Source organism: Bos grunniens, chromosome 13, assembly GCF_055505025.1.
Source record: "Bos grunniens cultivar Pamir isolate PY7600 chromosome 13, Bosgru_T2T1.0, whole genome shotgun sequence".
In the NCBI taxonomy this organism is placed as follows: Eukaryota; Metazoa; Chordata; class Mammalia; order Artiodactyla; family Bovidae; genus Bos; species Bos grunniens.
In genome coordinates this window covers 29,268,686-29,286,262 of record NC_141177.1, presented here as the reverse complement: position 1 = coordinate 29,286,262, position 17,577 = coordinate 29,268,686, and the positions used below count along the sequence as shown (strand labels likewise).

At 60.2% G+C, this 17,577-nt stretch overlaps 1 protein-coding gene across 2 annotated transcripts; it reads left to right on the top strand.

The window, feature by feature from the left end:
* The first annotated feature begins 254 nt into the window (after positions 1-254).
* Positions 255-13,543, top strand: CHRNA4 (cholinergic receptor nicotinic alpha 4 subunit). Of its 2 annotated transcripts, XM_086331074.1 has the most exons (6): positions 255-822; positions 2,254-2,405; positions 6,008-6,052; positions 6,139-6,248; positions 9,303-10,638; positions 13,231-13,543. In XM_086331074.1, the coding sequence occupies exons 1-6, from the start codon at positions 747-749 to the stop codon at positions 13,354-13,356; spliced, it is 1,845 nt and encodes a 614-aa protein (XP_086187200.1). In that variant the 5' UTR covers positions 255-746; the 3' UTR covers positions 13,357-13,543. The 2 variants fall into 2 exon arrangements, with proteins under 2 accessions (XP_086187200.1, XP_086187199.1); XM_086331073.1 differs by lacking the exon at positions 255-822 and having other exon boundaries at positions 9,303-10,690; positions 13,208-13,543.
* The last annotated feature ends 4,034 nt before the right edge of the window (positions 13,544-17,577 follow it).

Here is a 17,577-nt window from a genome sequence, read left to right as displayed (position 1 = left end):
CTCGTCCCAGAAAGGCCGGCTGCCGGGTAGAAGCCCTTCTGAACGCTTCCCGGTCCGCGGGGGACAGGCCGATGGGAAGGATTCTGTCCTGAGCGCCTGATTGGGGAAGACGATCAGGGACCTGTGATTTACAAACTGCACAGCAGGAGCCGGGGTGGTGAAGTTAACCACATCCGCCCGGGCGCCCCTCCTGGCGCCCGGAGAACGTGGGGCGCGTCCCTCCCTGCAGGCAGGCGGTGGAGGCGCGGGGCTGGGGACAGGGTGAGGGTTGATGTCTCGTGGTCCGCAAACCAGCCCGCGCCGGGATCCCCGAGACGCACGCAGCGATTGCCGGGCCCCCACTCGTGGCTCGGGCACGTGCCCGGCCCTGGGAGGTCAAAGGAAACTTTGCCCCCGCGCGGGTCGACCTCAGCCCCCGCGCCCTCTCTCGACTCGCGGTGCATCCCCCTCCCCCTCTCCTCCCGGTCCTCGCTCTCCCTCCTGCTCCCTCCTCCTGTCCCTCCTCCCCCTCCTCCTCGCCGGCTGGAGGCAGGCAGGTCCGGGCGGGGCAGCGCCGCGGAGCCCACAGCCCGCGATCCCGGTCCGGTAGCCGCCGCCGCTCCCTCAGGGAGGAGCGACCGAGCGAGGCTTTGCGGACGGAGCGGCCCGCGCGGCGCGGGGGGCATGAAGTTGGGTGCGCCGGGAGCTCAGAGCAGGGGCGCGGCAGAGCCGGGAGCCGCCCGCATCTAGAGCCCGCTCTGTGCGCCATGGAGCTCGGGGGCCCGGGGACGTCGCCGCTGCCGCCGCTGCTGCTGCTGCTTCTAGGGGCCGGCCTCCTGCCTGGTAAGTTTCGGGGCGCTGGAAGGACCCCCTTTCGCCCGGTTCAGGGCAGCCTCGGACCTCCGGAGCCAGAGGAAGGGAAGCTCCTGGCTGCGGTCCCAAGCCGCGGGTGCTCGCAACGGGGCAGCTGCGGAGGCTCCCCCAACCCCGCATCCCCCAGACGCAAAAGACTGTCCTGCGGGCGCGGGCGGAGCCAGGCGAAGAAAGAGTTAACCTGTTCGGCAATTCGAAGAAAAGGATTGGGGTGGGTGTGGGGGAGATGCTGTTTCAAGAGCTAGACCCAGAAGCTTCAACTTGAATGGAGAGAGGTGCGGCCCACCCCCGCTTATCCATTCTGCCCAATTTCCTTGCAGGCTGCACCATGCCTGCCCACCCCCCACCCCTGGGGGCTGGGGAATCAGAGGGCTGGTCTCTGCCCTTGGCAGGGCCCCACCCAAACCCCTTCTGCTCCCCCAGGCTCACTAGGACTGTCGAGGTTCCAGCCCCCTGCTCCTCCCCATTCCCTGGGAAGCCACCTTGCTATTTCAGGGGTGCATGGAGGGAATTTAATCCTCTGGCCTCCCCAGTGAGGAAGGAGAGATACTGTACTGTCAGAGGGACCAGGCTGGGGCTCTGGGCTGGGAGTGAAGGTCCTGCGGGTCTAGGACTGATCCCAGACGTACTTGTGAATGCCCTCATGGGTCCAGCTGTAACTCCCAGGTGAGCAGGACTGAGCTGAGAGGAGCAGGTAAGCAAGGGTCTCCTGTCCTGCCCTCAGATGCCCTCCACGATGCAGTGGTCGAAGCACAGGTGCCCAAGAGTGGCAGGGAAGCTCTCAGACCACAGATTGGCCACTGGGCTGGGCTGAATGAGGAAGCCCCTCCCCAGGTTCACTCCAGACCTGGTCATTGAGGAGAGACCATCCAGGAATGCAGCGTGCCAGTCTGGGGGTGCCAGGTCACTCATGCATCCAGGATGGTCTTCCAGGATGATCACTTGCGGTTGCTGCAGCCACAGGAAACCCTCAGGGGTGGAGCCCTCACTCCCCGTCCTTCTCTCCCTGCCTGGGCCTGCCCCGTCTTGTCCTGCGGTTACCCCCGCCTTGTGCTTTGAGACAAGGTGCTCAGGACTGTGCTAGTAGCTCTAGATAGAGCCCTTCTCTCCCGCAGTCACAGTCTGATGGGGAGTTGTCCAGTCAGCACTCATCACATCAGTGATACCTTCTCACAGTGATGGACCCAGTGCTCAGAAGGCTTCCCTTCCCTGGGGTAGAGGAGAAACTGCGAACGGAAGTATGGCAGCAGGTGCAAAGGTCCTGAGATAGGAGGGAGGAATGTGCTTTGAGGGGCTGGAAGGGAGCCCAAGTGCTGAATGAGGCCTGGCAGGAAGCCCAAGGGTGCAGCCTGGATGGCCACTGTCCCCTCCCCTGAGCCACGCACCCGCGTGTCCCCCCAGTGAGCAGCCATGCAGAGACCCGGGCTCATGCGGAGGAGCGGCTGCTGAAGAAGCTCTTCTCTGGCTATAATAAGTGGTCCCGGCCTGTGGCTAACATCTCGGATGCGGTTCTTGTCCACTTCGGCCTATCCATCGCGCAGCTCATTGATGTGGTAGGTTCTGGGGATGGGGTGGGGGTCAGCAACCCAGGGCCGACCTGTGTCAGGGAGGGATAGGCCTGGAGATGTCCCTGGGGCTGGGGGCAGCGGGCTGGATGAGCTGGGAGGGCTGCACTTGAGTCCCAGCTCTGCCTGAGTCCTGCACATACACCTAAGCAATGCGGGGGGCAAGGACTGTTCCATGCAGTGCCCTCCAAGGCCCTGCCCATTCCTCCCTCTCCATGTAGAAAAGCTTAAAGGCCCAGATTTGCAGCAGGGGATCAGGGCTGTGACTGTCAGAGACAGAGAGCAGGAGACTCATCTGTGGGGCTAGTGCAGGGTCTGGGGTAAGTCCTGGTACTGAGTTGGTCAGGGTGGGGCCGTGTGGTGCCCTGGCAGCCCCTCTTGACCTTCACCTTGCTCAGGAGGCTCCCCCAACCTGTCTGGAATGGGGCAACCTGGCGAGTCAGACAGGCTGTCAGGTGAGTTTACTTCCCTGGATGGGGACCAAGGAGGCTATTGGGAGGAGGTCAAGGTCCAGCCTCCGAGTGGCTGCAGCTCTGGAGGCGTGGGGGTGACCATTCAGGGTGGGGGCCTGTCCTATGGGTCTAACTACGTGTTGGCTGCACATCCTGGGGCAGCAGCCAAGGGCCTTGGAGTGTGGGCTCCAGCCTGGCCTGGAGGAGTCCTCCAGGAGTTGGTTTGCTGGCTGCAAGAGGGTCTGAGGCTGGCTGGGTTTGGACTGGGGTTTCCAGTCAGCTCAGGTTCCAGGAGGAGCTGCCAGGGGCTGTAGATCTCTCCAAATATCCACCCCATGTCCCTGACAGGACCCCAACCCCAAGTGGGCTCTGTGAGGGGGGGAGCCACCAGTTTCGGAGCCTGGAGATCCTGGTTTCCAGCTCGTGCCAGGTGTATTGAGTGGCCCCTGGGGCCTTGGCCTTCTCACCTGTGGAATGGGATGAGTGAGCCAGCAACATCCGAGGGGCTTTGGGAGGTGAAGGGTGGGGGCTGTGGCCACGTTCACACTGACAGAAAGAGCCATGCTTGTGCCCCATTAGCAGAGAGACCCGGTCAGTCTCCCATCCTGGCCTGTGCTCTCAGGCCTCCTGGAACCAAGCCTCAAATGCTTCTTGTAAAGTACTCCTGGCTGGGGTGCAGCCAGAAGGCAGCTCAGGATGGCGAGGGTTCCGACCCACTGCGTTCGTAAACACTATTCCCAGTATGGCTGTGGCTTCATGTTCTGGGTCAGCTGCACTGTGGCCTGGCCTCCTGCCTGAGCTCCTGGGGTTTTCTCGTCCCCCGGCCACCATGTTGCAGCATCCCCCCAACTCCCACATCGCAGCATCCTCCTCCCCTCCATCTCCCTAGTTTGCCCAGGAGAGACAGCCGGAGCACACCAGTCCTGAAACCCCAGTGTGGGACCCACCAGTGGCCCCATGGCAGCACCGGGCTGGACAGGAGCTGCTCCAGCCCTACTGTCTGCAGCCGAGTTGGCCAAGGACACTCCTGCACACGTGTGCTGATGAGACGTCCTTGCCTGTCCTGGGTGCTGGCCTTTTGTGGAAGGGGCCGCCTCCCTGCCCACTCTTTGAAGGGCTGCAGTGTTTACTGCAGGTTTGTGCCCTGGTGTGTGTGTGTTCGTGTGTGTTCACGCCTGCAGAGGAGGCTGGGAATCCCTGGGCACCTCTGGGCCCTGGACTAACGTTTCAGGTGCCCGAATGTACGAAGGGCACTTCATACGGGTGGGGTGAACGGGTAGACAGCTGCAAGGGGGGTGTGTGAGGGGTGGGCACAAGGGGAAGGAGGCCAGGCCCGGCACCTGGAAGCTTGATCTGGGGGCAGGGAATGGGGCAGAGCCGGGCCAGCTTCCCCTGGGGGAATGGAAGGATGTGGTGGTGGGGGCGGCATCACTGCAGGACTGCATTGCCAAGGTCAAGGTCGTTGGAGTGGTGTCCGGGCCCTGCTCAGGTCATGCTTATCCTCAGTGTCCTCTGGCGGCATGTCCCAGGTGGCCCTGAGGGAGATCAGGACCAAGGCAGTGCCTGGGGTGGCAGGAGATGTGGTCCCTTCCCGTGACCCAGCTGACCCAGGGCTTGTCCCCTGGACAGGAGGGGAGACTCCCCGGCCTTGCCTTTGAATAACCATCTGCCCCCAGCCCTGGTCTGGGCACTGGGTGCTTCACTTCTTGACCATCCTCGCGTTTCTTTGGGCTGAGCAGTCATCCTGACGACCTGTGTGTCCCTGGTCTAGAGCCGACAAGGGAAAAAGTTGGGCCATCATAAAGTGGGGAGAGGCTGGTTCAAGCACCGCCCCCCAGAGCCTGTGTCCAGTCCCTCTACTCTCCCCAGGGGAACAGTCCCTGTCCCTCAGGCCCTGCGGGCACCCTGCTGTCTGAGAAGTACCCTCCATCAGCAGCAAGTGTCCCACCCCAAACCTTTTGCAAGGAGCCAGCCCCCTCCAGCCCCAACCCAGCTGCCCTCTGCCTGGGCTGGGTGCTGCATGGTCCCTGCAGGTTCAGGGTGGGGTAAGAGGACCCCTACATCCATGCACAGAGGCTGGCGTTCTTCTCCAGCCTGTGCTGGTGTCTGACTGCCTGTGTCCAGTGAACAGGAGGGCTGGGAAGAGGGGAGGAGGGCTGGGAAGAGGGGAGGAGGGAGCAGGGAGTGTGTCTGTGTATGTGAGTATGTGTGAGTGTGTGTGTATGAGTGTGTGTGTATTGTGTGTGTGAGTATGTGTGTGTGGGTGTGTCAGTGTGTGTCAGTGTGTACGCATGCATATGAGTGTTGTATATGAGTGTGTGAGCGCGTGTGTATTGTGTGAGTGTGTGTGTCAGTGTGTATGTGTGTGTCAGTGTGTATGCGTGCATGTGAGTGTGGTATGTGAGTGTATGAGTGTGTGTGTGCTGTGTGTGTGTGAGTGTTGTGTGTATGTGTGAGTGTGTGTGTATTGTGTGTGTGTCAGTGTGTATGCGTGCATGTGAATGTTGTATGTGAGTGTCAGTGTGTGTGTGTGTAGTGTGTGTGAGTGGTGTGTGTGTTCCAGCCCTTCTCGCCTGGCAGGGGGCTTCTCAGTGACCTGTAGAGGAGCCTGCTGGGTCTCCTGCTCCCGCCTCACCTGTTCTTGACCCTCACCTGTCTACCTCCAGGTCCTGAGGCTCTGGGCCTGGAGAGGCAGTTTGGCCAGTGAGTGGGTGGCTCAGGGGTAGTGGAGGGGGCAGGCTGGCCAGCTGGGAGGGAGTGATGCAGGTGGGCAGGACCAGCATGGGCTGCTGGGAAGAGGGCAGCTCCTCCAGCAGCTAGGAGCCCTGGGTGCTGCATACACCCTTACTTACGTAGCTGGAGAGGGCCAGGCCCAGCCACCTGTAAAGTCAGCTGGACACTGTCCACACTTTCCTTCTTAGAAGGGTCAAGGGGACTTACCCTGTGGCCCTCAGTCCCCTCTGGGCCTGCCATCCTGGGCTTGGTTGCCTCCAGGGGCGAGACACTCCCTCCCTCCTGAGGTCACCCAGTCCCCATGTTCGGCCCTGGCCCGTCCTTGTGGGTAAGGAAGCTTGGCCAGAGAGATGTGTCCTGAACCAAAGGGGATCACAACCTGCCTTCTTCTCGTTCGTGCCCTAGGATGAGAAGAACCAGATGATGACGACGAATGTGTGGGTGAAGCAGGTGAGTGGGAGAGAGCCCTCATTGCCCCCTCCCCATCCTCTCCCTACCCATCTCTTCTGACCCCCCTCTTTCCTTTCTTCCCGCAGGAGTGGCACGACTATAAGCTGCACTGGGACCCCGCCGACTATGAGAACGTGACTTCCATCCGAATCCCCTCTGAGCTCATCTGGCGGCCAGACATCGTCCTGTACAACAAGTGAGCTGGGGCCTTAGTGGGTGGGGCCACATCCAGCCACGTCCCCGCCAGGAATCTCTGCCAAAGCCAGCGTGAGCAAGAGGCAGACAGCTCAGCCCTCGGGCCCAGGCGGAGATAGAGGGTGCTGAGGCCCATTGACGGGCAAAGAGGCAAGGAGATGGGGGTTCTGGGGGCCTGCAGGTGCCTGAGGGCTCCTTCCCTGCCCGTGCCAGCCCTGGGGCCTCAGTCTCTTGGAGGGCAAGGAAGGGATCAGGGCCCCTCCCAGTTCCCCCTCGGGCTGGAGTTGGTTCCAAAATCAGTCCCTGTCTGGGGAGGCTGGGCCCCTGCACATTGGTCACCCAGTCCTGGAGCAGAGGGCAGGGTAGGGGAGTGGAGAGGGAGCCCCCAGAACAGCATGCCTGTCCCCGCCCTCCCCTGCCCCTCCATCTGTGCTCCCGGCACAGACATCACCGAAAGTCCCCAAACCCCAGCTCATCACACTCCGCAAACAAAGCCTCTGTCAGGGCTGTGTCCCAGCTGTGGGAGCTGAGCTGAAATCTCATCTCTGGAGAGTGTTTCTGTGCTGGGGGGCCAGGGGGCTATGGGCACTGCCATGGCAGACATGGGCTCCAGAGGGCTGGCCTCCTTGAACTTGTCTTTTCCCGGGACCTTGGCTGGGTCCTTGACCTCGGGGCAGCCTGACAGCCTACCGTGTCCCTGGTCTCTGCTGTGTCATTGCCAGGCCAGCTCACCCAGAGCTGAATCCATGCTGGAAGACCCAGGCTCTGGGTGGCTGCGGCCCCACAGCACTGATGAACACAGCCAATGGCACCACTTGGTCCCCCTGCCCACAGCCCCCTGCCCTCCCACCCAGACCCCGGTGCTTCTGCACAAAAGCCTTCCTGGGCCCCGGGCTTGGGCCTGACCTACAAATGCTATTTGATTAAGAATGACTGGGCTCCACTTGCAGCTTAATTGATTCCAGTAATGGCAGCAGGGAGAGCGGCCGCACGTGGAGGAGAGGGTTTTAGGGATGCATTAAGGGGGGTCGCTTGGAGAGTGGGAGGCGGGGCAGACTCTCTGTTTTCCCTCTGCAAGCTGCCCGGTCAGACCCTGAGCCCTGGAATCCTCCAGGCCCCCTAAGGCCCCCCGGAGTCCCCACTCAGCTCCCCCAGCCCCTAGGGGACCCAACACTGAATCTGCCTGAACCTCTCTGACCCAGAACACAGGGACCAGGGTCAGGACTCTGGGACCCAGGGGAGCATCGTGCTCTGTGACTGCTCAACCGAGACCAATAAGCAGGTCTGGGAGGCATACAGCCCCCAGGATGGCAGCCCAGCCCCTTCCCTCTCTAGACTCCCTACCGAGACCCAGAGGTAGCAGGTTGGACCCCTAGCTTCCCTTGCGGATGGAGGCTGGCACCAAGGCCCTCTTTGGAGGGGGTTGGGCGTGGGCAGGGATAGAGCCCAGGGCTGGTGGTGATGTTGGCCAGATGGCCACTGGGGAGGTCTATTTCCAGGAATCAGGCCCATGTGCACTTGCTTGTGGCCCAGTGGTCAGCGCGGGCTGCTAGGCAAGGGGAAGGGTTGAGGGTGGCTTTTCTGAGAGCTTTGGGGGTACCCCTTCGAGGCTGGAGGGAGTGCACGTGAGGCCGTGCTGCCCACAGGGGCTTCCCTCCACTGGCCTGCCAGGCAGAGGGCCTCATGTGGATGGCGTCTTTGGCCTAGAGCAGGAATCTGACGGGCAGGGTTGACCTCTTCCCCACAAGCTGTCCCAATGACCACTCCCCCTGGGCTTGCTGGGCCAGCTTCTGGGGGGTGCTTTGTCCCCTGGCATGCAAAGCCCACTGTGGGGGAGGGGTAGGACTTCCTAGAGTGGTGATGGGGGCGGAGTGGGGTGGCAGGGAGGTGGGGCTGGTGACAGCTTCCCTTGGGAAAGCTCCTTCTTCCTGGGGTTGCCCTGGGCGGCTGGGTCCCAGAGTCCCACATGCAGAGTAAGGGACCAGCCCGGGGTGGAAGTGCCCTTAGCACAGGAGCGTGAAGACATGGGCTCAGAGACTAGTGTCTGTGGGGCTGTCCCCGGTGGGAGGAGGGGAGGTCTCCTGTCAGCATTTCAGAGTTGAAGCCCAGGACAGTTGCTCCCTCACCTGTCTGTGGGTGCCCCGTGTGGTCAGTGTGGGCAGCTCAGGCCTTGCAGGGAAACAGGCTGAGAGAGGGCCCTCCTGACCCAGGCAATAACAGCTTGGGACTCAGACTAGGGACTGGGCACTTCCAGCAGCAGAGGAGAGAGTGGCTGACCCTGGGGGCAGGCAGTGTTCTCAGCAGACTGTGGGCAGGTGTCCCCAGGTCCCCCATGGCATCAATATGCCCCTCTCCTCACCATGGGCATCTTAGATGGCTGTCCCTGGGAGACCCAGGCCTGGGCCAGGACAGCAGCCCCTAGCTCTGTTGCCTGCCAGGTCTGTGGACAGGGAGCCCCGAGGCCAAGGAACTGGCAGGAGGGCTGAGGGCCTGGGATGTGATGGCTGGAGTCCACATCCCCCTCTGGGAGGCCCAGTCTTTGCCTTGTTGGGCCCCAGAGTCTTCACCTGTGCAAGAAGGGGGTTCTCGCCTCTAGGTTTGGGGGGATCTGTGGGGGAGAAAATGCTGGCCTGGAGCAGGAGAAGGTGGTGAGACAGGTCAGATTTCCGTCCAGCTCCGGGGTGACCACAGGGAATGAGGCACTCTGTGTGCTGCCCTGGGGCCACTAGTGCATCATGGGCTCCAGATGTGGCATGGATGGCCCTTCTAGCCCCCAAATATTCGTGGTCATCACCATGGTCAGGCTTGGATGTCAAGTGTGGTGTGGGCTGCTGAGACAGTCTCCACGGCATGTGACCCCCAAGGGCAGGGGAAACAGCAAGGTGGGCAGGGGAGCAATGAGCTGGACATGGGCACCATGAGCAATGAACCCAGAGCTGTCTGGTCCCGGGCGAGGCCTCACTGTGAAGTGAGGGTGGGTGTAGTGGGCAGAGGCATGAGAGCTCTGGACCTCAGGTGTCGGGTGCCTCACCCACCACCTCTCTCTCCTGCCCAGCGCGGACGGGGACTTTGCCGTCACCCACCTGACCAAGGCCCACCTCTTCCACGACGGCCGGGTGCAGTGGACGCCCCCAGCCATCTACAAGAGCTCCTGCAGCATCGACGTCACCTTCTTCCCCTTCGACCAGCAGAACTGCACCATGAAGTTCGGGTCCTGGACCTACGACAAGGCCAAGATTGACCTGGTGAGCATGCACAGCCGCGTGGACCAGCTGGACTTCTGGGACAGCGGTGAGTGGGTCATCGTGGACGCCGTGGGCACCTACAACACACGCAAGTACGAGTGCTGCGCGGAGGTCTACTCGGACATCACCTACGCCTTCATCATCCGGCGCCTGCCGCTCTTCTACACCATCAACCTCATCATCCCCTGCCTGCTCATCTCCTGCCTCACCGTGCTTGTCTTCTACCTGCCCTCCGAGTGCGGCGAGAAGATCACCCTCTGCATCTCCGTGTTGCTGTCGCTCACCGTCTTCCTGCTGCTCATCACCGAGATCATCCCATCCACCTCGCTGGTCATCCCGCTCATCGGCGAATACCTGCTCTTCACCATGATCTTCGTCACGCTCTCCATCATCATCACCGTCTTCGTGCTCAACGTGCACCACCGCTCCCCGCGCACACACACCATGCCCGCCTGGGTCCGCCGCGTCTTCCTGGACATCGTGCCGCGCCTGCTCTTCATGAAGCGGCCGTCTGTGGTCAAGGACCACTGCCGGCGGCTCATTGAGTCCATGCACAAGACGGCCAGCACTCCGCACTTCTGGCCGGAGCCCCAGGGGGAGCCCGCCCGGTCTCCATCCCTGACCTGTGGGGTGGACCAGCCCATCAAGCCCCAGCCAGCCCATACAACACCCTCTGACCAGGTGCCGACTCTGCAGCCTTCAGAGACCGAGAAGGCCAGCCCCTGCCTATCTCCTGGGCCCTGCCGTCCACTCACTGGCACCCAGGCCCCAGGGCTCACCAAAAGCCGGTCCCTAAGTGTCCAGCACGTGTCCAGCCCCAGCAAAGCGGTGGAGGACGGTGTGCGGTGCCGGTCCCGGAGCATTCAGTACTGCGGGCCGCGAGAGGAGGCCGCCTCACCAGCCACCCACCTGGCGGATAGCTCCCCCTCCTCTCCGACCAAGGCCCCCTCAGCCAAGCTCCCGCCCCCAGACCAGGCTGCCTCCTGCAAATGCCAGTGCAGGAAGGAGCCGGGGGCCCCAAATGCCACGCTCAAGACCTCCAGCACCAGAGCACCACCCCTGCCCCTGTCGCCAGCCCTGGCACGGGCGGTGGAGGGCGTCCAGTACATCGCAGACCACCTGAAGGCGGAAGACACAGACTTCTCGGTAAGTCTCCACCACAGCCACCTGGAGGGGGGGGACCCGCTGCCCTGTCCATGTCATGGGGCCCCACCACCCCATCCACTTTGAAGGAGGAGGTGACTGGTGAAAGACAGAGAAACCAGGACCCCAACCCGGCTGTTCCCTGTGCCCCAAGCCTCCATCAGCTTGGGGGCAGGAGGTACCCCCAGTTGTGGCCCTGTTGGAGCAGAGTGGACCTCTTGTGTCTCCTTTGGGCTTCAGGGCACAAGGAGCCTGCCTGCAGGTGGTGTTAGGCAGCCCCCAGCGCCATCTGCACCTGGTGAGCACCTCCCTCGACCTCAAGTGCCCCCCACCCTGCTGTGGGCCCCCCGGGGAGGGTCTGCGGTGAGAGGTGCTGAGAGGAGATGGGATGAGATTGAGTGGCCTCTGTGGCCTAGCACGGGGAGAGGAGAAATCAGGCCTGGCACACAGGACCCTCTGGCCAGCACCCTCATGCTTGGCCAGAGAGAGGGCGCCTGAGGTCTGGATGAGCAGGGCAGGTGCTCAGACACGGGTCATAATCAGGGCCCTGTGGAGTCGGGGACTGCAAGGGTGAGTCCAGGCTGAGGGCCAAGCCCCAGTTCAGATCCTGGGTGGGGTGGGGCAGGGGAGCACATAGGCGGGTGGGGGAGGGCACCGCTCAGTCTGCTTGGTCATTACTGGCCGCTCAACCTGGGCTGTGACCTTGCCCCACATCAGCTTCCTCCTGCAGGAACGAAGGCCTGTGGGCAGGCAAGACACTGCAGTTCCCTCCCCGACCTCTTCATCCCTCTGCCTCCTCGGGAACAGCCCGTGATCGTTTCCCAGACACACATGATCCCTGGGGACTGTCTGTCCTGTGGCTGGGCCACCCCACCTAAAAGCGAGTCAGTCTCCTAGCTGCCCTCTGAATCCCAAGGGGTTGTGAAGTCATCCGAAGGTTTCTGGAAGGTTCCACCAGGAGACGCTGGCTCTGGGCCCGTTGTGTTCCCCAGTTCTTGAGGAGCTCTGATGTGTGGGTCTGAGGGGCTGCTGAGAAGAGATCGATGCCTTTGAAGTGTCACCAGGATCTTGGAGGCGCCCAGTGGTTCTTAGTGCAGGGCCAGCCCCTTGTCCCCAGACCCCTCCATCCGCATCACAGGCCCAGCTGTCACAACCTGGTTCTGGTTCCGGCATTGTGCCCAGGTTCTGGGAAGCAAAGCAACTTCAGAGGAACCGACCTGGGATGGGGGCTGGGCGGCTTTGTGAGCAGCGTTTCAACCTCCGAGGGGCGGCTGGAAAGACTGCTCCTGCTCGGATGCGGCAGCACCACTGGCTGCTTCATAGAACAGAGGGTCCTGTCGCTCCCTGGCTTACAAGTGACCCCATTTGCTCTGGTTACCCGAGAATAAACTCGGCCCTTTCAGCTTTGGCTTAAAACTGTCACGATGCAGCTGATTACTTTAAACATCAGAGCAGAAAACCACAGTGAAAAGTTCTCTTTCTCTCAAGGCCCCCAAAATGGGAGGCTGAGCCTGCCCTTGGCCAGGCCTGGGGGCCCTGCTAGGGTCCAGCGGGCCCGAGCCCAGGTGCCCCTCCTTTCTGGTCACTCAAGTGCTGACAACCACCCACCCAGGACCCGCCTGTGGCCTCCCTAAGGCTTTGTCTGGGGGCACCCCAGGTGGGGTTGGGACCCACTCCCCCAGCGTGGACATGTAACATGACCTGTCCTGCCTCTGGGCCTCTGTGTACCCCCCTGCAGCCCAGATGGTCAGCCACCTTCCTTGTCGGGTCCAGGGAGTGGCCGCAGGTGGTGGGCTCAGTACGTTCCCCACCTCGAGCCTGGGGTCCCCTCCCTTGTCCCCGGGGAGCCCTCCACCCAGCAGCTGCACGCTCAGAGCCTGCTGGCAGCACAGGGCTGTGCCTGTATTCACGTCTGATCCTCACCCTCAGGGGCTTTGGGGACAGACCTGAGCGTCCCACTGACCATGAGGGGCTCAGGCCACCTGAGCAGCCAGCCGTGAGCCCTGCCCTGGGCAGAGGCAGGAGTGAAGGACAGCCAGCTGTGAGCACTGCCCTGGGCTTCTTGCTGGAGGTCAGCTCCCCCCCAACCACTATCCAGGATGCTCTGGCCCTTGCCTTGCACTGTGAGGGGCTGTGGGTGCCTCTGACTCCAGCCTCACTGCCTCCATCTGTAAATGCGGGGGCTGGTTGGTCCCCATGGTGCCACCAACTATCAAAAACCCAGAGCACACTTCACCGTGTCATAGCCTGGACCCTAGCCTTCCTTCAGAGGCGTCCCCACCACTACCTCCTGGGAGCTCAGGCACCTGCCCAGCTGATGGAATTGGTAGGGCCACCATGCTGGACCCCATTTCCCTCAGTGGCTTTGCTGCCACCCCCATAGACAGCGTTGGCACCTGCAGCCCAGAGTTTCTGAGCCCAGACTTCAGACAAAGCCCTTTCGCTGCATCCCCTCCACACCCCTTACCCAGCACAGCTATGCCTGCAACCTTGGTGACCCTGGTGGCAAGAATAGGAACAGAGGTTCTAGAAGTTTCTTGCTGTGTCGAGGCCTGAGGGAGGCAGCTGGGAGTGACCGTGTGTGTCTGTCTGCAGGTGAAAGAGGACTGGAAGTACGTGGCCATGGTCATTGACCGCATCTTTCTCTGGGTGTTCATCATCGTCTGCCTGCTGGGAACTGCTGGCCTCTTCCTGCCGCCCTGGCTGGCCGGCATGATCTAGGGGCCCGGACTCGGGACTCCCTGAACTCGATGGGGTCATGCCACTTACCAGATTGCCCCCCATCCTCTGTCTGCTATGAGACGGCCTTGGAAGGAGCTGCTGACCCCTGGGGACCCTGGGGGACTGGTGAATGCCCGTTTGTCTGCAGGGCGGTGTCACTGCCTGTCTTATTAAAGTTTAACCAGAGCATGGCGACACGATGGCTTCCCACAAGGACGTGCAGCTGATGGCTCTCAGCAAACGTCCCAGCATATCCCCAGGCCATGCCACTTAGCCACCCTCAGCCCCTCTTAGCCCCCAGAGCCCTTGACCCCTGTGGGATCCCTGAGACCCAGGCACAGATCCTGGCCTGGGGCACCCCTGGGTCCTCAGGCTTGCTCTCTCTGACCCCAGAGGTGAGTCAGCAAACACCTGACCCTCACCTTCCAGGGCAGGGTCCAAGCAGGGGGTATCTGAGTGGTTGGGAGGGGTCCCAAGCCGGGGAGTGGGGGTTCTGAGCAGGGGCTGGGTTTGGTCTCTTCTGGGCACATTAGTCAAAGCCCAGATTTTGCACCCTAGGAGCCTTGGGGTTGGAGTGGTTAGACATGGTCCCCATGGAGGAGAATCAGGTGCAGGTACCCTTCGGGTGAGGGACCCTCAGCCCTAGGCAGCCCAGATGTCTCCCCGGCAGGGGTGCTTGGGTCTTGGGCAGACACTTTGCTGGCCTGGTGATGCCCCCAGGTCTCCCATGGACTTGAGACTTTGTGAGGGACCCAGATCTGGGCTCCTCACCCAACACTTCCCTTGATTTCCCCTCTGCTCACAGTCAGGGGACGCCTCTGGGGCATAGTGACAGGTAAGACCTCCCTGACATGGCAGCTGTGGTGACTTCGGAGGCCCTGAGGACCGCTTGTCTGGCTAGCTCTGGGGCCCTCTGGAGTGTGGTGCCTTGCAGGGGAGGGGCTGAGAAGCGGGGGTGGAGGGGACCCTCCACAGCCCAAAAGCCTCTGCCTCACACCATGTGGAGGTTGCCCTGCCCGAGGTGGCCAGGGGAGGTTGGAGGGCAATGGCCCCAGGGGCCTAGTGTCCCCTCCTCATGAAGGCTGAGCACCAGGGACCACGGCAGTGTCCCCTGAGACCCCGGGGAAACACTGGCCTTGTGGTAATGTGGGGTGGGCTGCCCCTGCTCTGCGGATTCTTGCAAGCCCTTAGGCTCCAGATGCCAGGTGGGGTCTGGACAATGTGGCCCCTCCCCCAGGAGCCACATCTGGGTGGAGGGAGCCTCCCCAGGCCCAAGGAATCCCTTCTCCAGTGATGGTCAAGCTATGCCTCTCCAGAACCTGTGTGTCAGGGGTGTAGCTGGCAGGTTGGAGCCCTGGGTCTCCCCCGAGGCTGTGCCTGGGTCACGAGGAACTTGGGAGAATTGAATGAATAATTTAGTGAAGTTCAAAGACATTTCTGCAGAGGTTCTGCTGGAGGGCACTGCCCAGGTGGAGGAGACTGGAATTCACAGCCTCCACCGGGCCGCCGGTGAACTGCAGACCAGCCCCCTGGACATTCAGGACACCATCTGACTGGCACCTGCCCCCTGGAGGCTACTGGGGCACCAATCTTCTCAGGATGCTAGGGGAGAGCCCAGACTGGCAGCTCACCAGGACACAGGACGGGCCCCAAGGTCGCAGCCCGGACGCAGATTTCAGACGTCATCACCCCAATCCTCCTTACGTAAGCGGATCCGGCGCCAGATGTGGGGAAGCAGTGGGGGCCTTGGGGCCCGTGTGCAGATGCTCTTTCCTGGGTTGGGAGAGACCAGGAGCCCCAGGAAGGACAACAGCCCCCACCTTCTGGTTTCTGTGTTTTCCTTTCTTTGAGACTCAAAAACAAGTCAGAAAATCCACATGCAGAGTAGATCACCCACATTCCCACCAAATTAACCACAACCACTATTTTGGGCTACTTGCCTCCAGGGTTTTTTGTTTTTTGTTTTTTTTGATTGACATAAAATTTACCTACGACAAAAATGCCTGGTCCGAAGCCCTCAGATCAGTGAGTTTTAACTAGATTTGACCTCAGACCCCTCCAGCCGCTCCAGCCCCTCCAGCCCCTCCAGCCTATGCCTGGTTTCCTCCCCGGAGAGGGGCTTCCCCCACCGTGACCCTGGTCTGAGCAGAGCCCCCAGTTCACGGCCTTTCTGCTCTTCCACTGGGTGTGGTGCGGTCGGCGCCCACCGTGACCGTGTCCCCATCCGTAAGCAGTTTGTTGTGCTGAGTCACGTTCTTCTGTCCCAATAAACTAAAATGTGTCTGTGTCTCCATCACCTCCACCGGCCTGCGGGCAGGTCTCTCTGGGCGTCCGTTTCCTGTTAGTGTTGACTGTGTCTCATTTTCTGTGTCTTGTGATAACTTGACACCTGGGTGCCTCCCAGACCCGCCTGGGAGGGTTGTTTCAGCACCGTTTCTTGAAGCACTGACCATCCCACAGTAAAATGCCTAAAAAGTTTCCTTGTATATTTTCCCTGCTCTTTAATGGGTTTTGGTCTGGGGTGAGCTACTCCATCAGGGCTAGAAGCAGGAAGCTGTATCTTGCCTTTTAATGCAATCTTTTGAAGAGCTAACCCCTCCCCCCCCCCCCTTATTGTAATTTCTGCTCCACCCGTATCTGGTTAGGCCGTCTAGTTGGCTAATCTTGAAGGTCATACGTTCAGTCTTTTCCCTCCTGGTGGCTGCCCCTAATAGAACAGTGTTTGTTTGTAGTCTTCGAGCTCTTCCCAGGTGGTGCTAGTGGTAAAGAACCCACCTACCAATGCAATGTAAGAAAAGTGGATCTGATCCCTGGGCTGGGAAGACCCTTTGGAGGAGGGCACAGCAACCTACTCCAGTATTCTCGCCTGGAGAATCCCATGGACAGAGGAGACTGGTGGGCTACAGTCCATGGGGTCACAAAGAGTTGGACATGACTGAAGCGACTTAGCACGGATGCACGCACGTATGTATTTAAGAGCTTGATAAGTTGGTATGAAAACTGTCTCCATCAGGCCTCCCACCTCCAGACAAAGCAAGCACCTCGCTGCCCCGTGGGGATTCTGGAGCAACCTGGAATCTAGTTCTAGGTCACTGTGGACACGAGGGTCTGGGGAGGGCTTGATGGTTCCATGAATGGCAAACATCACTAGGTTTTACTCACCCAGGTGTGTGTGCATGTTAAGTCACATGCATGCTAAGCTGCTTTAGTCGTGTTGACTCTTTGCAACCTTATGGACTGTAGCTCGCCAGGCTCCTCTGTCCATGGGATTCTCCAGGCAAGAATACTGGAGTGGGTTGCCGTCCCCTCCTCCAGGGGGAATCTTCCTGACCCAGGGATTGAACCCGTGTCTCTTACATCTCCTGCATTGGTATGCAGATTCTTTACCACTAACGCCACCTGGGAAGCCCACTCACCAGGGATTTCTGGTGTAGTGAATCTAAGTGCTGATGATTTTCCCTTTCTGCTGAAGCTGCCCCCAGCCGGGTTCAAAGGGATCCTGTGTGATGTGTGACCTGCCTTCTTAGGCTTGGGTCTCAGGATGTATTTTCATCTTATTCGTTTCAGTAATAGTTCTGCCAGGTTTAAGGGTCAAGCCTTTCCCTTCAACACTCTGAGGCCATTTTCTCCCGTGTTCTGATGTCAAGTGGCTCTTGTCCTCTTGTAGAAAAGGGTTTAAAGACTTTCCCCACCATCTCTGTGTTTTTGCATCAGTGAATCTAAAGGCGTGTTTTAAAATCTGGTCCCATTTGGCCCTTTGAACCCTTCAGTCTGGGATTTTAAGTCTTTTTCTAATTCTCAAATCGTTTTTTTTTTTTTTTTTTTAATTCTCAAATCTTTAAAAAGCACCTATTTCAACATTCCGACCCCTCATAGACTCACTGCTTCCTCTGGGAGCCCCTCGTGTGGAGGCAACACTTGCTTTTGCTATTTTATCCTTTCCCGAGCCTCCTGGGTAGCCTCTCTAGTGATCTCTCAGCCTGTCTGTGGTCAGGCTGTAATTACCAAGCCTGCCTCACTGACTTTATTTCTCCTTTTATGTTTCCATGCTGTATTTCCTCAAGCCTGTTAATTTTGGCTCTGTGTTATTACTACCCATCCTTCCAACTCTTTGAAGATACTGTGATTTTAAATTAAAGGACTAAACGGGGACTCATATTCCCCTTCTCCCGAGTCGTGCTTGGCTCACATGTCATTTTTCCCCGGGTTACCTTGGCTCCC